Source organism: Pongo abelii, chromosome 21 (assembly GCF_028885655.2).
Source record: "Pongo abelii isolate AG06213 chromosome 21, NHGRI_mPonAbe1-v2.0_pri, whole genome shotgun sequence".
NCBI classification, from domain to species: Eukaryota; Metazoa; Chordata; class Mammalia; order Primates; family Hominidae; genus Pongo; species Pongo abelii.
Window position 1 is genome coordinate 51,338,530 of NC_072006.2, and position 22,037 is coordinate 51,360,566.

At 44.7% G+C, this 22,037-nt stretch overlaps 1 protein-coding gene across 3 annotated transcripts in view; it reads left to right on the plus strand.

The window, feature by feature from the left end:
- EYA2 (EYA transcriptional coactivator and phosphatase 2) overlaps positions 1 to 22,037 on the plus strand; it is a 315,121-nt gene that overhangs the window by 182,423 nt on the left and 110,661 nt on the right. For 2 of the 3 annotated variants that reach the window (XM_054541866.2, XM_024239112.3), the window contains exons 6-7: positions 15,449 to 15,516; positions 17,419 to 17,596. The exons of the other annotated variant lie outside the window; for it this stretch is intronic. In XM_054541866.2, coding sequence (XP_054397841.1) covers positions 15,449 to 15,516; positions 17,419 to 17,596 — 246 coding nt within the window. The remainder of the gene's footprint in view (positions 1 to 15,448; positions 15,517 to 17,418; positions 17,597 to 22,037) is intronic. 3 annotated transcript variants of the gene reach the window in all.

The window sequence follows — 22,037 nt, forward strand, 5'->3', positions numbered from 1 at the left end:
AATCTCACAGCTGGGCACAGTGGCTCACACCTATAATCCCAGCACTTTGGGAGGCTGAGGCGGGCGGATTCCTTGAGCCCAGAAGTTCGAGACCAGCCTAGGCAAGAGAGCAAAACCCTGTCTCTGTAAAAAGTACAAAACTTAGCTGGGCGTGTTGGTGCACACCTATAGTCCCAGCTGCTTGGGAGGCTGAGGTGGGAGGATCGCCTGAGCCCGGGGAGGTTGAGGCTGCAGTGAGCCAAGATCGCATGTCTACACTCCAGCCTGGGTGACAGAGTGAGGCACTGTTGAAAGAAAGAAAGAGAGAGAGAAGGGAGGGAGGGAGGGAGGGAGGAGGGAGGGAGGGAGGGAAGGAGGAAGACAGGAAGGAGGGAGGAAGGAAGGAAGAAAGGAAAGAAGGAGGGTGGGAGGGAGGGAGGAAGGAAGGAAGGAAGGAAGGAATCAATCTCAGCACATACTAGGCACTCAACAAAGACGTGATGGCTGAAGGAAAATGAATGAGCAGCTGAGTGAATGAAAGGTTTGCCCAGGAGGTGAGGGAATGGGGCAGGGCTTGCCAGCTGCAGCCAGGTCTTTGCCTTCACCACTTTGTATTCTGGGTAAAGAAAAGAAGCAGAGAAATAGACTATGAAGCCTGGGATTTGTCCCTTTCTGGAACTTGGGCTGTGGTCGAGGTGCTTGAGTGGGTGAGTTTTGTAACAGGCTCATGCCTCTCTACCCACTTGTGGCTTTTCCATTCTATACATTATCTGCTGACTCATTTTTATATCACCACCCCCCCCCCCCCGCATCTCATACCTCCAGACCTTTTCCACTTGCAGTCCTGGTAGGTTTTCAGCAATTTTATTTTCACATCAACATCGGTAAGACTTTATTAAGATGGAGAACACATGCTTTGAGGTGTCACTGTGGAACCAGTACAGAGGTCCCTTTGCTATGGGGAAAGAAATTGTAAGGTGGAAGGCGGGATGTCTGTTTACTGGGATTACCCATGAGGCCTCCTTTGCACTGCCGGGGCTGGCATGTCAGATCCATGGGTGACCATGAGTTCACTGTAGGTTGGCCCAAAAGAACTAAGGCAGGCAGTGGCCTGTGCGACTTCGCACAGGTGTGTGGAGGCAGGACGGCCTGCTAGCTGGGAGTCAGGCTGACCTGGGCTTGAACCCTGCTCCACCCCTTCCCAGGAGGGCCTGCTTCCTAGGGCTGTGGTGGAGATTAAACAAGATAATGCATGCAAACTGATAAGCGGTGAGGAAGATAGTAAGTGCTCAATAAATGGAGGCTATTGTTACCAGTTCATTAGTATTTATCCAGCTGCTAATGCCAATAACTGAAAGTCTTCCAAGGGCTTGGATTAAGTTAATACCGGGTTTGGCCCAGGAAAAGGAGGAAGGGTTTGCATGGTAACTGTCACCTCTCCTTAAAAAGAGGAGGAAATCCAGAAGACAACAAGCCCAAGGAGGGATGTTTAGAATCATCGGTCATCAGAGAAATGTAGATTAAAGACAACAAATGAGATGTTAGTGCCATAGGTTGGCAAAAATAGCAAATGGGATTATGCCAAGTGCCTGTAGGGGTGTAGGATGTGGGAACCACCTATGGACGGGGCACCCAGCCATGCAGGAAATTAGGTCTGTGCAACCTTGGGACCCAGTGGTCCCACTCTATCCCAGGTCCCACTATATGCTGAGGAAACTCACACACAGGCCCACAAGGGGGTGGGTGCAAGGGCGTTTATGGCAGCCTTGTTGGTGATGGCAGGAGAGAGAGGCCACACTGGTGCTGACCCTGGGGGAGTCAGCAGGAGAGATGTGAAGGACACACATGGAAGGCCAGGCGTGGTAGTTCATGTTTGTAATTCCAGTGCTTTGGGAGATCAAGGTGGGAGGATCACTTGAGGCCAGGAGTTTGAGACCAACCTGGGCAATATAGCAAGATCCCAATCTCTAGAAAAATAAATAGCCAGGTATGGTGGTGCACACCTGTAGTCCCTGCTACGTGGGAGGAGAATCAGTGGAGCCCAGGAATTCAAAGCTGCGGTGAACTATGATCGCGCTACTGCACCCCAGCCTGGGCAACAGAGCAAGACCTAGTCTCTTAAAAAAGAATGCAAGTGGTGGAAGAGGAGACATGCCCACGGCAACATAGGTGGGTCTTAACAACTTAATGCTGGGAGAAAACAGAAACCCCACAAAACAATACACACAGAATTTACAGAAACGAATGCCTGCTCCCGAAACACTAGTGCACATTTTGCACTAATGCACAGACAAGAGAATATGCAACAGGCACACCAGAATTAGTGCCTGTGGAGTGATGGGGAATGACAGGAGACAAATAAATAACAAGAGGGGCGTTGGGTAGGCTTCATGAGGAAAATGTACATGAACCGAATTAACTCTGCCTTAGCACCCGAGGTGCAGGATGGTGAGCAGGGAGGGACCGGCTTCTGAGGCTGTCCACATAGTTTCCCATGCTGGGAGTGCCACAGTTCCTGGGACATAAAGAATCCCTCTGTCCTTTGTATAGTAGGTATAAATCTCAGACTACAGGCTCAAGGGACCAGAAATAAAACATTATTTTCAGCATTTCAATGTAATTTCTATTTCTTTTGTTTGTTTGTTTGTTGACATGGAGTCTCACTCTGTCTCCCAGGCTGGAGTGCAGTGGTGTGATCTTGGCTCACTGCAACCTCTGCCTCCCGGGTTCAATTCTCCTGCCTCAGCCTCCCAAGTAGCTAGGATTACAGGCGCCCACCACCACACCCAGCTAATTTTTGTATTTTTAGTAGAGACGGGGTTTTGCCATGTTGGCCAGGCTGGTCTCGAACTCCTGACCTCGTGATCTACCTGCCTTGGCCTCCCAAAGTGCTGGGATTATAGGCGTGAGCCACCATACCCGGCCCATAATTTCTATTTCAAGCCACCATTCTTCTGGGAAAGTGAGAAAGTTTCATCTTAGTCATTTGGGGCTTTCCCCAAACTCTCCAGAATTTTGGCCACGGTTCTGGAATCTTACTCAGTGCTAGTCTATTTGTAGTGCTGAAGGCTCATCCGGTTCTCCGTCACAAGGACCCAGGCCACTGTCTTGGTCTAGGAGGCCCCTTTGGGTCTGGGACTCTTCACGTGTGTGTCTTTGCCACATTGAGGACACAGGAACCTTTCGCTATTCTGTCTTCCTAGAGCAGAGATCACAACCTGGAAGCCCACAGCCCCCTCCGCACTACAAACACAGTTTTGTTTATTTTGTTTTGTTTTTGGTTTTTCTTTGTCCAACTAATTTGTATTTGTTACCTGCATTTAAAACTCAGGAGATTTTATACACAAATCCAGAAGCCCTGGCTACATTAGACTCACATTCTTATGGGGCAGAGCTTGGCTGGAGCCGAATAGCGTTCTATCAGTGAGGAATGCTTTTAGCTGCAAGTAATAACAAGCCCAACTCATACTGGCTTAAACTATAATCACATTCATTGTGTATTTAACAAGAACTCTCTACCCCAAAGTTAGTTTGGCAGCTCAATTATATAATCACAAGTCAGATTCATTTTATTTTTCTCCCATTTTGGCCTCAGCATATGAGCCTTTTGCCTCTACTCTCGTGCCTTTGTGGCCCAACATGGCTGCAGTCACTCCAGGAACATCCTCAGATGACTCAGAGGAGGAGTGGGGAGTGGAACAAAAGAAAAGTCTTTCCCAGAAGCCCCCTTGGCCATTCTGAAGAAGGATCCAGCATCACATCCTGCAAGGGAGGCCAGGAATGCAAGACTCAGTCTTCATCATCCTGGACAGAGGGAAGCTATCAGGGGAGTGAGGAATCAGTCATGCCTGTTGGGAGGCCAAGTGGTATCTGCCACAAACTGCTGCTCCCTAAATACAGCTTGGCATTCCAGTTTGCCACAGTCCCCACCATCCCCTGTTGTTCCCCAGCACTGAAGCCGTCTATCACTGTGCCTGCAGCACCTCCTTCCCTCACTGGTGTCGCTTGCTACGCCTGTAAGGTTTGGAAGCTGCCGGCCTTGGACTCTTCATGCACAGAAGTGAAGGGTCCACAGCTGCTCATCTTCATCTCTCTCTCTTTCTTTTTTTTGGAAATGGGGTTTTGCTCTTGTTGCCCAGGCTGGAGTGCAATGGTATGATCTTGGCTCACTGCAACCTCTGCCTTCCAGGTTCAAGTGATTCTCCTGCCTCAGCCTCCCGAGTAGCTGGGATTACAGGCGCCCGCCACCATGCCCAGCTAATTTTGTATTTTTAGTAGAGATGGGGTTTCACCATGTTCGTCAGGCTGGTCTCAAACTCCTGACCTCAAGTGATCCACCTGCCTTGGCCTCCCAAACTGCTGGGATTACAGACGTGAGCCACCATGCCCGGCCCATCTTCATCTCTTTACTCTCCTTCTTCTCTTGTCTCTTGTCCTACCCATTTCCCTAGCCTTGAAGAATTGCCCTCCTTAAGAAAACCAGGACTGGCATGGTGGCTCACGCCTGTAATCTCAGCACTTTGGGAGGCCTAGGCAGGAGGATTCCTTGAGTCCAGGAGTTTGACACCAGCCTCGGCAATATAGTAAGACCCCACCTCTACAGAAAATACAAGAAAACATTACCTGGGCATGGTGTCACGTGCCTGTAGTCCCAGCTACTCAGGCGGCCAAGGTGGGAGGATCGCTTGAGCCCAGGAAGTCAAGGCTGCATTGAACTATGATGGCACCACTGCACTCAGCCTGGGCGACAGAGTGAGACCCTGTCTCAACTGAAAAAAAAAAAAAAGAAAATCCCTCTTAATTCATGTTTCCTACTAAGCCATTTTGCCTACCTCAATCTAATTCACAGTTGGTTCACCAATGGCAGCCAATCCACAAACTGTTGCTGGTCTACAGTAACATAAATATGGAACTGAGAGAAAAAATGAGAAATGTTTACAGCAATTAGATATGGCCACAGCATCCAAGCACATGATCCTACGGTTATCTCATTGCACAGGGTATAGTCAAGTTTGGGACTGTTGCATCACAGGGCCAGTTGCCTGTGGTGTGAGTTGCATGCTAATCACACATCGTGAACCACGTCTTAGTCCCCAAAGGGTTAGACATTTGAAAACAGATTCTTCCCCACAGAGCTGAGAAACACTGGCGTACACCTCAGGTCCTCCCAGACTCTCAGGAGGACTTGGGAACTCAAGAGCCAGGATAACTCATTTCTGCTGTTCCTTCTTTCCACCTTGCTATGCCCCAGCTTAGGCTCCATGATCCACGATGGGACTGTCTGGGAGGAAGAATCCCAAGGCAGCATCTCAAAACATCACCCTGACACATTTGCCTTCCTGCCTGAATCCTGGGCTCACCTAGCACCTCTCACACGTGATGACATGATGAGGAATACCTGGTGCACCCTGGATGTCCAACTGTCCACCTCAGACCACCACCCCGGGAGCACTTCCTCAGCAGGGAAGTTGAGGAGAAATTTCCAGAAAACGTACACATCCTCAGCATTTTCTTGAGTATCTGTCCATTAAACATATCCATCTAGATATGATTTTTAAATGGTCTAATCCACAATGTAAAATGGGATCTGGAATTGAACAGGCCCCTCCGGAGTGCCCCCTTGGACTGCATAGCTGGGGCCGAGTTCGCAGGGAGGTCACCCCGGTATCGCAGGCAGGCGCTGGCTCTTTTATGCAATTATCTCCAGTTATTGGGGAAACAGGAAGGCATGGCATCAGGCTCCAGGATCGGTGCAGAAAACATGTTTGCTTCCCAAGGTACACGTAGCTGCTCTCCTGGCAGCTGTAATAAGGGAGGATGGCTCTTTCGAACTGAAAATATTTTGATCCCAAATCTCACCCAGATTCTGAGCAGCTCTGGCACGTGAACTGTTTTGTGATCTCAGATTTCAGGGGTTCGTGTTGCATGGGAGGGCTGTGCCCAGCTTGTCCTCCCTCTGTCCAGAAGAGCCTTCTGCGGTGAATCTCAGCAGCCTGGTTAACATTAAGTCATAATATTGCCAATAAAAGGAAAGAAAAAGATGGAAAGGGGGTATGCAGTTGATGCCAAAGGGAGAGGGAATTGTTCCCTCAACTCTGGAGCGGGGCTGAAGGCATCTTTGAACCTCAAATATAGTCTCTTCTCTCAGGCCTCAAGGTGTGGGGTGCCCAGGAGTGTGGCAGAAGGCAGGGGTTCTGATCTTTCTGGGCCTTTCTGTGCCCTTCCTTTTGCTGCCAAAGCCTGGGAGATAGGCCATGGGGACAGTGTGGGGAGGTAGTGGGAGCAGTTTTGTTTTTTAAATTAAAGTAAAATTCCCATAACATAGAATTAACCATTAACCATTTTAAAGTGTACCACTCAGTGGTGTTTAGTGCATTCACAATGTTATGCAGCCATCACCTCCAATTCCAACACATTTTCATCGCCCCAAAAGGAAACCCCATAACCTTTAAGCTGTCATTTCTAATACTCCATCCCCCAGCCCTGGCAATCACAAACCTACTTTTTTTGTCTCTGTAGATTTACCTTATTCTGGATACTTTATATGAATACAAATCATACAAATCCTTCAGTATGTGGCCTTGTATGTCTGGCTTATTTTATTTGGCATAATGTTTTTTGGGTTTATTTGTGTGTGCATGTGCGTATGCGTGTGTGTGTGTGTGTGTGTGTGTGTGTGTGTGTGTGTTTTGAGACAGGCAGGAGAATAGGGTCTGGAGGCAGAGAACCTAAGGCCAATTCGTGCTGACTTCCTAGAACTGAATCAAAAGGAAAACCCCACCTCTGCACACCCAAGTAACAAAAGAATCAGAGGCTACTCCCTTTGCAACTCCCTGCCCCTTTTCCACTGTGTTGCAGATGAAAAGGAGAAAGTACCTCTGATTGTGGGCCACATCTTCATTTGCATAGGGTATAACTTTGTAACTTTACTTCAGCCTCTGGTCCTTCCTTGTAACCAATCACACTGGCTGTGGGCCAAGTCTTCGTTTACATAAGGTGTAACCAGATAACCAATGGGAAACCTCTAGAGGATATTTAAACCCCGGAAAACTCTGTAACCAGGACTCCTGAGCTGCTCCCACTCTGTGGAGTGTAATTTGGTTTCAATACATCTGTGCTTTTGTTGCTTCATTCTTTCATTGCTTTTTTGTGCATTTTGTCCAATCCTTTGTTCAAAATGTCAAGAACCTGGGCGACTGATAGTCAAGACCCTCCACCAGTAACAACAGGGTCTCACTCCCATTGCCCAGGCTGGAGTGCAGTGGCGCCATCTGGGCTCACTGCAGCTTCAACTTGCCAGGCTCAGATGATATTCCTACCTCAGCCTCCAGAAGAGCTGGGACTACAAGCATGCACCACCATGCCCTGTTAATTTTTTGTATTTTTAGTAAAGGTGGGATTTCAACATGCTGCCCAGGCTGATCTCGAACTCCTGGGCTCAAGTGATCCACCCTCCTCAGCCTCCCAAAGTGCTGGGACTATAGGTGTGAGCCACCATGCCCAGCCTCATTTGGCATAATGTTTTCAAAGGTCATCCCTGCTGTATGTAGCATGTATCAGAATTTCATTCCTCTTTATGGCAGAATAATATTCCATTGTGTGGCTGAACCACATTTTGTTTATCCATTCAGCCATCAATGGACACTTGGGTCATTTCCACTTTTCAGCCACTGTGAGTAGTGCTCCTATGAACTTTTGCATACAAGTTTTTGCTTCAATACTTGTTTTCATTTATTTTGGGTATAAACCCAGAAGTACAATTGCTAAGTCATATGGTAATTTTGCATGTACCTTTTTGAGGAATCATCCAGTGTTTTCCACAGCTTTTTATGCACCGTTTTACATTCCACCAGCATGTGTGAGTGTACCATTCCTCCACATCCTCACCAACACTTTTTTTCTTTTTCTTTTTCTATCTTTATTATGGCCAACCTAGCGAGTGTGAAGGAGCAGCAGTTTTCAGCCCAGACACTCGTGTTGGGTCATGGGGCCTTTCCCACTCTGAGTTTCTGTAAACTGAAGGACAATGCCCACCTTAGAGAGCAGACAGCAGCGTCACATAAGTCACTGTACATAGCATCCCCAGCACAGCGTCCAACATGAGAGATGCTGTTCACTGGGGCACTGTAGTAGTCTGTTCTCATGCTGCTAGTAAAGGCATACCTGAGGCTGGGTCATTTATAAAGGAAGGAGGTTTAATTGACTCACAGTTCCACATGGCTGGGGAGGCCTCACAATCATGGTGGAAGGCAAAGGAGGAGCAACGTCACATCTTACATGGTGGCAGGCAAGAGAACATGTGCAGGGGAACTCCCCTTTATAAAACCATCAGATCTCATGAGACTTACTCACTATCACAAGAACAGCATGGGAAAGATCTGCTCCCATGATTCAATTACCTCCTACCAGGTCCCTCCCATGACATGTGGGAATTATGGGAGCTACAATTCAAGATGAGATTTGGGTGGGGACACAGCCAAACTATATCAGGTACCAAGGCCACCTCCAGGTACCATATTACCCAGTGGTTCTCATTCTCACTGTCATGAAGGACAAGGGCTTCTTCCCTCATTTTTAGTGTAAAATAAAAATGAATCACCAGAATATGTATTCTCAGTAGGGGAAATATCATCCCAAGAGGGGAAAAAGTGGTCCCTGGGAGTGGAGCAAAAACACATACACATACAGTCCCAAAACAGATATACAGTCTAACTATAATAGTAAAATTTCATGGGAGGTGGGGCAATTAGGGGAGAAAAAAAAAACTATACAAGAACCCTGGAGAAGGGTGGCAATAATGAAAAAAGGTTGAGAAACAATGAAGTTTAAAGCAATTTAAATTTGTTTAATTTTTATTTTATAATTTTTAATAAATTAAAAGCGTGATTTTTTTATTATTAGATTTAACAGGCATAAAGTACTATATTAAATTGCTCTGGAGGTTTAAATTTCTCTATTTATCTCAGACTGGTAATAAACACAGTGGCTTTCAATTTCTCTATTTATCTCATCATAGACTAGTAATAAACGGTTTGTGAGTGGGCGCCAATCTGCAGTCCACACCTCAGTAGTGCTGTGCAGAAGCATCACTGCGTCTTCGTCTGTCTGGAATTATCTCACTTCCTTATGTATCTGTTCATTTGATTGTTGTCTGTCTCTCTTACCTGAATGTCAGTGTCAACACCATATCTAAAACAGTGCCTGCCACACGGTGATATTTGGTACATCACTAGGAAATGAATTGTTGAATGCCTAAGGGAATGAATGAACAAATGAATGAATGAATGAATATCCACTTAAAAATTGTTTTGCTGGCAGGGCATGGTGACTTACACCTATAATCTGAGCACTTAGGGAGGCCAAGGTGGGCAGATTGCTTGAGCCCAGGAGTTCAACACCAGCTTGGGCAACATGGCAAAACCCCATCTCTACAAAAAATTAGCCAGATGTTGTGGCATGCTCCTGTAGTCTCAGCTACTCAGGAGGCTAAGGTAGGAGGGTCACTAGAGTCTGGGGGGTCAAGACTACAGTGAGCTGTGATCATGCCACTGCACTCCGGCCTGGGCAACAGAGTGAGACCTTGTCTCAAAAAAAAAAAAAAAAAAATTATTTTTACTGAGTCAGGCACTGGAGGCTACTTTTACTTAAAACCCAAGAAAACCAATCAACCAAAAATGGTAGCAGTTCTCTGCCTTTGACAGAGACTCAAAATAGCAATGTCTTCAACAAGAAAGAAGGGTATTTCTCTCTCACATAAAAGTCCTCACTAATGTGGCTGTTCTAGTCTGCAGACGTGTCGGGGGTCCAGGCTCCTCATGTCTTGTTGCTCAGCTGCATGATCCAAGATGGCCCCATTCTGTGAAGAAAGAGAAGCCACCACTGCCCTTCAAAATTTACTCCTGTCCCTTTGCCTAGAACTCATCATGTGGCCACATTTAGCCATAGGGAAGCTGGGAATTGTAGTTTTTATTCTAATCAGCCATGTGCCCAGCTTAGAAACAGATTCTATTAATATGAGAGAGAAGGGGTGAGTCAATATTAGGGGACCCTCCAGGAGACCTGCCACCATCACCTTAAGAGGATGTTTTTTTCATCTCATCTTTGCCTTCCCTCATTGGGCATTGTATCAGCCAGAAGGAAGAAAGAGGTCAGTGTCTCACATTCCAGCACCAAGCCAGGTCTGTTTGTCAAAACCCTCCAGAGACCACATCTTGTAGCACAAGACTTCTAGGGCCATGTGCCCCCTTCTTCCTGGGTCCTCTCTGGCACAGGATGGATTTCTCACTGCAGGCACTCTGTGGCTGCCATGCTGTAGTTTGTTCAGCTGTCCATTCTTCAGCTGACCCTGGGTCACAAAATGAAAATAAACAAGAGACTGTTTTGGAGAAAGCATACCAAGGGACAAGACGATGGCCTGTTTATTTCCAAACCTGCCCTGAGTCATCATTCAGAAGGTTGGTGCAAAAGAAAAGAGAAATCAGAAGAGAAAACACTGCAGTCAGGAGTCTTCTGAGACAGGTGGCTTCCTAAGTTTTTACAAGTAGGGTTACCATGGTAACTGGAACCAAACAGATAACCTCGAATGGAATAGACTGACCTAGACCTTCTGCTAAATGTGTCTGAGCAGGACATTGAGGACAGAGTGAGATTTTGTTGACTATAGTCAACAAAAATTTAATTGTGCATTTTCAAATAACTGGAAGAGTATAATTGGATTGTTTATAACACAAAGGATAAATGCTTGAGGTGATGGATACCCCATTTACCCTGATTTGATCATTACACATTGCATGTCTCTATCAAAATAGCTCATGTCACCCATAAATATATACACCTACTATGTACCCACAAAAATTAAAAATTTTTAAATTAAAAAAACTTTAATGTAACGAACCAAATTGTATATTGAGCTGCTGGCACAACCACATAGAGAGGAACTATCTTAAATGACTTTATTTACACATATTTTTATTCTTTTCCTTTTTCTTTCTTCCTTCCTGATGTTTCCAGCTTTTTTATCCTTTTCTTTCTATGAGAAGAATTTCCTGTACCCGTTCTTTCTGGGTAGAGCTGCTGTAACAAATTCTCTTGGCTTTCCTTCATTCGAGGATGTCTTGATTTTCCCTTCATTCCTGAAGGATATTGTCTCTGGATATAGCATTCTGAGTTGATGTTTCTTTTCCTTAAGCCCTTGAAAAATGTTGTGCCATTTCCTTCTGGCCTCCATGGTTCCTGATGAGAAATCTGCTGTCATTCCTATTCTTTTCCCCTTATTCTGGCACATTTTGTTTGATTAATAAATGAATGAATAAAAGAATTAATCTCAGCTTCACAGCCTACCAGCTTTATGACTTGGGAAAAGCACCATTCCTAGGCCTCAGTTTCTCTGTATAGAACATGGGAGTGGCAATTATATACCTTCCTCTCTGGATCGATGTGAGGGTTAAGTACAGTTATATACAAAGTGCCTAATACAGTGCTTGGTGCATAAAGCACTCAGTAATCTCAGTGGAATGAATAAATGAATGCATGCATAAATTAATGAACTAATTAATGACCTCAGTGTCTTTGTGTAGAGAAGCCATGTGCTGCCATGGAAAGGCCCTGAGCTGCGAAGCAGGAGACAGGCTCAAGGCCTTCTCTGCTGCCAAGACCAAAGCACAGGATCAGTACTGTTTGCCTTCCCTCTTTGTGCTTCAGTCTCCCCATTTGGACCATAAAGAATTTGGCATGGACTATTGGTTCTCAATTCTCAGTGTGTACTAGAATCTCCCAAAAAGGTTTGTTGTTGTTGTTTTCATATATGGATGCCTGGCCCAACTCTAGACTAACTCAAATCAGACTCTCTGTGGGAAGGGCCCTCAGACTGCTTTTTTGTTTTGTTTTGTTTTTTGTTTCAAGTTCTTTGGGAGATTCTGATGCAGAACAAGGGTTGAGATCCAATGGTCCTGATGGATCCATCATCTTGGATAATTTTAGAGGTGTTGTGGTTCCTTTATTGTCCTCTTATCTTCTCCTACTTCACCCCAGTAAGTAAGTTTCCTGGAGTCCATTATGCTTATTTTTGCCACTTTATAAAAAGTAGTGTGGGCTCTAGAAGCTTCTTGTTTGATGTAAGTCACGCTCATTTGAGTAGCCATTTGTTTTCTAACCAGCAACTAGTGTGAATGTTTAGAGATGTGCCTGCAGTTGTGCGGTTGCTGCTTTAAAACCTCTGAGAGCAGTCCATGCCCCTTCAGCAGATGCAAACCACGCTCCAGGCTTCCAGGTCCTGAAGCATCAGCCCTAACTTTCTTAATCTGGCCTCATCTTATAAAAGAAGTCTATTGATTCAGTCCAATTCCTACCAAAATCCCAGATGGTGTTTAGTAGAAACTGACATGCAAAATAACTAAAAGCCAAAACAACCTTGAAAAAGAACAAAGTTGGAGAACTTATACTACCTAGTTTCAAAACTCACCATAGGCCGGGCACAGTGGCTCACGTCTGTAATCCCAACACTTTGGGAAGCCAAGGCAGGTGGATCACCTGAGGTCAGGAGTTCAAGACCAGCCTGGCCAATGTGGTAAAACCCCATCTCTACTAAAAATACAAAAATTAGCTGGATGTAGTGGTGTACAGCTGTAATCCCAGCTGTAATCCCTTGGGAGGCTGAGGCAGGATAATCACTTGAACCTGAGAGGCGGAGGTTGCAGTGAGCCTAGATTACGGCCTCTGCACTCCAGTCTGGGTGAGAAGAGTGAGATTCTGTTTTTTAAAAAAAAATCACCATAAAGCTTCAGTAATAAGGATAGGATGGAGTTGGTATAGGATAGATAAATCAGTGAAACAGAATAAAGTCCAGAAATAAGCCTTCTCATTTATCGTCAGTTTATCTTTGGCAAAGGTACCAAGTAATTCAGTGGGAGAGGAAATGGATACCCCTTTCTCCATGACGTGTTTATATCATATTTCATACTTGTATCAAAACATCTCACATAACCCATAAATATGTACACCTACTGTGTACCTACAAAAAATTTTAAAAATAATAAAATCAGTGGGGGAAAGGATAGACTTTTTATAGTGGTCCTGGAACAACTGTATGTGTGTGTGTGTGTGTGTGTGTGTGTGTGTATATATATATACACACACATATATAAATATATACACACATATATATGAAAAGATGAATTTAAGCCTTTAATCCACACTGTATGCAAAGATTAACTTAAATTGGATCATAGACCTAAATACAAGAACTAATACTGTGAAATTTCTAGAAGAAAACACAAGAGCAGTTCTTTGTGACCTTGAGTTAGGCAACAAAAGCAAAATGCATCAAAGAAAAAATCAACAACCTACAATCTTTTGCTCTTCAAAAGACACCATTAAGAAAAAGACAAGCCACAAACTGGGAGATAATATTCACAAATCATGTATCTGATCAAGGACTTGTGTCCAAGATATATAAAGAACTCTTATAACAGTAATAAGAGGCCAAACCTAATTTTTTAAAAAGATTTGACTAGGGTTTCATGGGGAAAAGATTTGAGTAGATATTTCATCAAAGAAGATATGTGAATGGCTAAAAAGCACGTGAAAAATGCCCAACACCATTAGTCATTGGAGAAATGCTACTTAAAACCACAATGAGATACAACCACATACTTAGTAGAGTGGCTGTAATCAAGAAGACTGAAATGACCAAGTGCCGGAGAATCGAGAACTCTCGTGCATTACCAGTCAGAATGTAAAATGGCACAGCCGCTTTGGAAAACAGTTTGGCCATTTCTTTTAAAAGGTAAACATATGCTTACCATACAACTCTGTAATTCTACTGTTAGGGATTTACCCAAGAGAAATGAAAATATATATCCATACGAAGACTTGTATGTGAATGCTTATATTGCATTATCCATAAAAGCCCCATATTGGATGTTGTACATCTATGCCATTGTGCATTGTTGTTTAATGGGTACATAGTTCCAATTGTACAAGATGAAAAATGTTCTGAAGATGAATGATGGTGATGAGTACCCAATAATGTGGATGTAGGTAATGCCACTGAACTGTACACTTTAAAATGGTTAAGATGGTAAATTTTATGTGGTATATATACCACAATTTTTAAAATAAATAATTTTTATTTTCTATCTTATTTACTGTTTTCTAGAGACAGGGTCTTGCCCTGTTGCGCAGGCTGGAGTGCAGTGGTGAGATTGTAGTTTACTGCAGCCTCAAACTCCTAGGTTCAAGCAATCCCCCCACCTCAGCCTCCCAAGTAGCTGGAACTATAGGCATGCGCCACCACACCTGAAAATTTTTTTTTTTCCAAGGTGGAGTCTTGCTCTGTCACCCGGAGCTGGAGTGCAGTGACACAATCTTGACTCACTGCAACTTCCGCGTCCCAAGTTCAAGCAGTTCTCCTGCCTCAGCCTCCCTAGTAGCTGGGATTACAGGCACACACCACCACGCCCGGCTAATTTTTGTATTTTTAGTAGAGATGGAATTTCACCATGTTGGCCAGGTTGGTCTCAAGCTCCTGACCTCCTGATCCTCCTGCCTCAGCCTCCCAAAGTGCTGCAATTACAGGCGTGAGCCACTGTGCCCAGCCAATGTTTTAATTTTTTTGTAGAAACAACGTCTCACTATGTTGACCAGACTACTAGAGTGGCCATAATCAAGAAGATTGAAACTACCAAGTGCTGGAGAATCTAGAACTCTCGTGCATTCCTAGTAAGAAGGCAAATGGCACAGCCACTTTGGAAAACAGTTTGGCCATTTCTTTAAAAAGTGAAACACTTAAATGACCAAACTACGGGGCTCAAGTGATCCTCCCACCTCAGCCTCCCAAAGCATTGGAATTACAGAGAAATCTGAGGCCACCACACCTGGCCTCAAATTTTTTAAAAACATAATTATTAAGGACCAGGGTCTGGGTAGTGGGCACTATCTCACTTCTCACCATAGCCCTTTGAAAAGGACACCGTTTATTTTCCTCATCTATCCAGGAAATTAAGGTTCAGAGAAATTTGGTAACCAAAGTCACAGGTTCCGTCCCAGCCTGTCAGACCTCAAAGACCCCACCTGGCCATGGCACTCTCCTCCTGCATGTTCCTCTCCAACTGTAAGAAACCTAACCTGGCTCTTGGGTCTGGGCCGCCAACATGCCATCTGGACGGAGGAAGACCCAGAGACTTAGGGGCCACATGAGCCATAGCCACGGCCGCATCAGCAAGCACTTGGAAGCACCCAGGAGGCCGTGGTGATGCTGGTGGTAGGCGTCGCCAGAGGATTAGTGTCAACAAGTCTCACCTGGGTTGCTTTGGAAACGCTGGTGTGAGGCATTACCACTAGGAACCAGAGCTTCTGCCCCGCTGTCATCCTTGAAGCCACATGGAGGGAGCTTCATGAAATGCTAACAACTGCTTTATAAAGAAAGAAAGACAAGAACCCTAACCTGTACCCCTGTTCCTCCTTCCCACAGGCACACCAGGGTTCTATCAAGGAGGAAATGGACTGGGCAACGCAGCCGGATTCGGGAGTGTGCACCAGGTAGACGTGGCTCCCTCCCGATTCTTTCCTCAGTTCTTTCTGGAAATATTCCCCTTACATCAGGGCACCCAGAGAGCCCACGACACATACAATCCCCATTGGGAACCTGCCTTAGTCCCTGGGTTTGGAGACTACGGGGGCTAGATTGTGCAAAAGGCTGCTGAAAGGACACAGTATACAGGCAGAGGCATAGGAATTGTTAGAAGATTCCTGAGATGTCATGGAGATCTACAAGTATGTTCCATCTTGACCTGGACTCAGGACACCCATTGACTGTTGAATCTGGTATATATCAATACAAATGGGTGGGTTCTTTCACCAGACCATGGGCTTCTCAAGGGGGACCGTATATCTTGCTCACCTCTGCATCCCCAGTGGTGAGAGCCCAGCGCACAGTGGGGGCTTTATAAATACTTGTTAAATCGAACAAAGTCAACTCTATATAGGTAAATGTTGGCTAGTACTTTGATTCTCTTGGTGTCACTTACAAAGTGAATTAAGAATTCGCATCTGCTAAAGGTGTGCAGTAACTCTGCTGTGTGTACACCTTCCCTGTAAACCTAAAATTATTTTAAAACAAAAGGTTCACCTGCTTTCAGGCCACCATTTAAAACAGAACCACCCTGGGGTAGATGGGCTTTAGGAATATTTAACATATTTAGAGCTGAGGAATACGCAATTTCTTTTCCAGTGAGAATCTAAATAATTTAAAAGTTAGCAAATGTAAAAATTGTTTCATGTATTTTTGCATTATTTCTAATGTACTATGTACATAGATAAAATACTTGTAAATAAAACAGTACTTTTTAAGATGTGGTTCTTAACCCTCCATTTCACCATTAAATCTGTGTTTTTCAAAAACACTGACCACCCCCCCAACCCCCACCCCCAGGAACTCTGACTCCTAGCTCTGGGGTGGGGCCCAGGAAGCAGAACGTTCCATGAGTTCCATGCAGGGTTGAGAAGCACTGGTTTGGTGATAGTGGGGCAGGATATTTGAAACAATGACTGTTGGAGAATTGGAATCGCTGGTCTGCTTAAACAAAGCTTGATCAAAGGTGATTGGCAGCTATTGAATTGATCTCCATGACTCCCTCATAGAATATTCTGGACCCCTAATGCTGTGTAGGTGCTGCTGTATTTACACCTCCTCCCCATGAGCATAAAATGTCACCTAGTCTCCTGGGTTTGTGTGTGTGTCATCTGGGTGTGTGTGTGGTCTTCTCGGTTTGTGTGTGTGTCATGTTGGCGGAGGTGTGGTCTTAATTGTTAATGCATTTGTTTATTAATTTAACCAGTATTTGTTGAGTTACTGCATATAACAGGCACTGTTTCAGGTGCAGAGGATATAACAGTGACCAGGACAGGTGCCATCAGGGCCACGTCTGTATCCCTTAGGGTGGCCTGCGGACCTCCAGGTGCCAGCATCTGCATGCCTGGGCCCGAGGGGCTTTTCTAGAACCAGTGCATGGGGCAGGCAGGAAGTGCCTGGGAATTAAAGCCCCTGGGAGCAGCTCTCGAAGACCAACAAGTTGACGTATAAACCCCTCCACTCCCTTGACCCGTGGGAGAGGCAGTTCTGAGATGTGGATTTTAGACCATCTCAGCTTTTCCTCACAGGGCTCATCTCTGGTCACTACCATAGAAGCACCTATGCAGGCTGCTGTCCCGCATCTGTCTCACTTCCTCGCTCCCCTGCTGGTGTCTCCTTCACCTTTCAAACAGCCTCCTTGCACTTGAATCTTTGCCCCGGGGTCTGCTTCTGAGAAACCAAAATGAAGACAGTTCCTGCCCACAGAGAGCTTTTATTCTAATGGAGAGACAGAGTGGCCAGGCTGACCAATGGCCCGAGCCCAGAAAGGCTTCCTCACATATGTCCTTGGTTTGTTTTTCTCTTCCCAGGACTATCCTTCCTACCCCGGCTTCCCCCAGAGCCAGTACCCCCAGTATTACGGCTCATCCTACAACCCTCCCTACGTCCCGGCCAGCAGCATCTGTCCTTCGCCCCTCTCCACGTCCACCTACGTCCTCCAGGAGGCATCTCACAACGTCCCCAACCAGAGTTCCGAGTCACTTGCTGGTAGGTGCAGTCACTGGTGGGGCCATTCATGGCTGTGGTCTGAGAGCTTCTATGAAGGAGGGACCTGGATATGGGTCCCAATTGTAACAAACAGGTTACCCAAGGGTCATTCATGGATGGGGCCTGAGAGCTTCTATGAAGGAAGGACCTGGATATGGGTCCTGGTTGTAACAAACAGTTACCCAAGGGTCATTCATGGCTGTGGTCTGAGAGCTTCTATGAAGGAGGGACCCGGATATGGGTCCCAATTGTAACAAACAGGTTACCCAAGGGTCATTCATGGATGGGGCCTGAGAGCTTCTATGAAGGAGGGACCCGGATATGGGTCCCAGTTGTCACAAACAGGCTCCCAAGGGCTAAATACATCCCTCAGACATGTTTTATTGGCCTTTCTGTTTGTGCATGTGTTTAATTGCATTTGTGTTTAAAAGTCAGAAAATTTTATAAATACCTAAAAAGTCTATTTTCTGGCTTCTTTTGAAAGAAGATCTGGCCATAGTAGCCACATTCCCAAGGAACACCACTTGGTTAAAACTAAGTGTGTCTGCTCTTTTCAGAAGGGACACACCCAATTCCACATCTAGCTAGCTTACCCCATGCTCATTACTGCCTGGCCCATGTAGGCCTTGGAGTTGATGAGCCCTGGTAGTATTTATAATATTACCAGCTGGGCACGGTGGCTCACACCTGTAATCCCAGCACTTTGGGAGGCTGAGGCGGGTGGATCACCTGAGGTCAGGAGTTCGAGACCAGCCTGGCCAACATGGTGAAACCCCATCTCTACTAAAAATACAGAAATTAGCCTGAGTCGTGGCAGGCACCTGTAATCCCAGCTACTAGGGAGGCTGAGGTAGGAGAATCGCTTGAACCTGGGAGGCGGAGGTTGAAGTGAGCCGAGATCGCGCCATTGCCCTCCAGCCTGGGCAACAGGAGTGAAACTCCATCTCAAAAAATTAAATAAATAAATGAAATATTACCCATCCGTTTCATGCTGAGCACATACCTATGTGGTCTTCTCTAATCATTTACTTATATATTTATTCAACAAATATTTGTTAAGCTCCCACTGCATTCCAGGCCCTCCCTTTACTTTGGGAAATAAAGTGCAGTGTAGAGTTAAGCTTTCCAGACAGGAATCAAATAATCATACAAATACCTCATTACAAACTGTGATAAGGAGAGGCATAATCCTCACAAAAACAGGTTTATATTATCCCCACCCTTTTTCTAAATAAGAACAATGAAGATGAGAGTGATAAGGAGCTTGCTAGTGATTGGTGGAGCTGGGATCCAAACCCCAGTTTGTTGGCCCCCATAACCAGCACTCCTGCTATGCACTGGCCGTACACAGCCAGGAACTGTGTACACAGCCTGGCTGTGTACGGCCAGGAATATGTTATCTAAAACCCATTTGAGAACAGAAGGGCAGAGGCTTTCAAATGTTGATTCTTTGTCTAAGAGGGGTTCAAGTATAGCGACTCAGGGTCCTCAAGAATTATACAATCCTTCAAAACATCCTTAAGCATGTTCATTTTTTTTTCTTTCAACTTTTATTTTAGGTTCGGGGGTGCACATGCAGGTTTGTTACATGGGTAAATTGAATGTCGTGGAGGTTTCATGTACAGATAATTTTGTCACCCAGGTAATCAGCATAATACCCACTAGGTAGTTTTCCAGTCCTCACCTTCCTTCCATCCTCCACCTTCAAGTAGGTCCTTGGGTCTATTGTTCCCTTCTTTGTATCCATGTGTACTCAATGTTTAGCTCCCACTTATAAGTAAGAACATGTGGTATTTGGTTTTCTGTTCCTGTGTTAATTCACTTAGGATAATGGCCTCCAGCCCCATCCATGTTGCTTCAAAGACCATGATCTTATTTTTTATGGCTGCGTAGTATTCCATGGTGTATATATACCACATTTTCTTTATCCAGTTCACCATTGATGGGCATCTAGGTTGATGCCTTGTCTTTGCTATTGTGAATAGTGCTGCAGTGAACATACACATGCATGTGTCTTTATGGTAGAAAAATTTATATTCCTTTGGATATATACCCAGTAATGGGATTGCTGGTATATATCCAAATGGTAGTTTCATTTTAAGTTCCTTGAGAAATCTTCAGGCCGCTTTCCACAGTGGCTGAACTAATTTACATTCCCATGAACAATGTATAAGCATTCCCTTTTCTCTGTAACCTTGCCAGCATCTGTTATTTTTTGACTTTTTAATAATGGCCATTCTGATTGATGTGAGATGGTTTATCCTTGTGGTTTTGATTTGCATTTCCCTAATGACTAGTGATATTATTTTTTCATATGCTTGTTGGCTGCATGTATGTCTTCTTTTGAGAAGTGTCTGTTCATGTCCTTTGCCCATTTTTTAATGGGGTTGTCTTTAAGGATGTTTGTTTCTGATGGCACAATAGTTTTAGGAAACCCTTTTGATTAGCCAAGATTTTTTGGCTTCAAAAGATGTAGAAAATCCAATTCAAACTAGCTTAAGAAAAAACAAATGAATTTTTAGGCATATCTAACCAAGATGTACAGGGGTTTAGGGCTAGGTCCAGGTGTTCCAATGATAATGTTGAGACTTAGTTTCTCTCTTCCTTCTGGCTCTGAATTTTCCTGGGTTCATTTCATTCTCAGGCAAGCTCCTCCCCTGTGGTGGCAAAGATGGCCACCAGCTACCCAGAGCTCAATCCTGTCTGCTAATCCATCCCAGCAAACATAGTTCCTCCTTCTTAGCCATTCCTGCAAAAGTCCCAAGTAAAGCTCCCATTGGCCCAGCTTAGGTCACATGCTCATCCCCCAACCAATCTCTGTGGTCAGTGGAATGGAATGCTGGGTTGCAGCAGCTGACTTTGGGCTCATGCCTATGGCTGGAGCTAGAGTTGGGGTCACAGCCTCACCTCAACCACCAGGGACTGAGAGTGAGGAAGAGGTGATCACCTCAAAAAACCCAGAGCACTGTAACTACAAGAAGACAGAAGAGACCCTGGGTGAGCAAAAACAATAAATGTCCACAACCTTGATATGGATCCCACCTACACTATGAGCAACATGTGGCAGAGTCCATGTCCTGACCCCTCTGTGGTCACAGAACTTGGTATGTAACATCCCTTTGCAACTAATGCACCAGCCTATAGATTCATTCATTCATTCCCCAGACCTGCTATGCACATCTTCTCTTTTACAAGATGGTTTTGGCTTATCAACATTAAATAACATGGCAGCAATACATTAGAATGTCAGTAGATATCACTGAGTTTTGTTCCTTTTTCTTCTTTTCTGAGACCTACTGATGTTGTAGGGCTTTGCAGAAGCTAAGCTAGCACGATGGTGTGGAGACAGTCGTCAACAAATATTAATTGGTTGATTGTTAGAAAAGGAACAATAGGGAAGACCCACCTGTTTTGTTCCTGGGGTTCTTGGTGTGGCTATTGATTTTAGCCCTTAAATTTTCCATCACTGGGAATGAATGAGTTATCCTTGGTTTTATGACAAATGGAGACAATATGGCAAAGCATGTTAAATGAAGTCAACTTTTTAAAAGGTTTAAAGCTTGAGCATTGATTTTGGTCATTGTGATCCCATCCCAGAATATTTAATGATGCATAGTACCTATTTAATAACTTTCTTTGAAGAGTTTGAAGTTTAACAAAGTTTTTCTCTGTCATCATCTTGAATTATCTTTAGCCATCCTGATTTTCAGAATGTGGTTCTTCCTATCTCATTTTAACAAAGGAGAGAAAAACAAAACACTGATGAGAAATTAGGGCAGAGAGGAACTATAAGCAGGAAATCATCAAGTAGATGCCACTACCCATCTGTAATTCAATGGTGAACTGAATGGCAAACGAAAAACTTACTTCCCCAGAATTTGAGTTTTGTGGGAAGGTTCTCTTCATTCCCATCAGGAGTGAATATAAAGGCTCATTGTGTCTCTTTGAAATTTTTCTGTCTTATTTCCCTCTGTTCTTCCTTTATCCCTTGATCAAAGGTTCAACAATAAGTGGTTGAGATGGTTTTTACTATGTGTCTAACAAGCTGACATAAAATCTAATGACGTAAATAATGGTCAGCTGTAGCTGAGGTCTCCTGCCTCTTTTTCCTAGTGTTCACTGTAAAGGAAGGGAATTTAAGCATATGTGTGTGCACATGCGCACGCGTACGCACACACACACACACTCACACACATTCACGCACTCTTTTTAAATTTCCCATAAAGACTCTACTTTTGAAATTATCCAGGATATCCTTGAGTGGTTGGTTCCAAAATCCAGAGGCTCTAGAGGTTTACTGACAGATCACACTCACTCTGTGCACTGCCTGGATATAGTATTTTGGTGCTCTCACCACTCACATCCCCCACCCACCCCATCCTCGCCACAGGACACTCTGCATTGACATGCATTAATGTGTGTGTGAAGTGCCAACAATTTG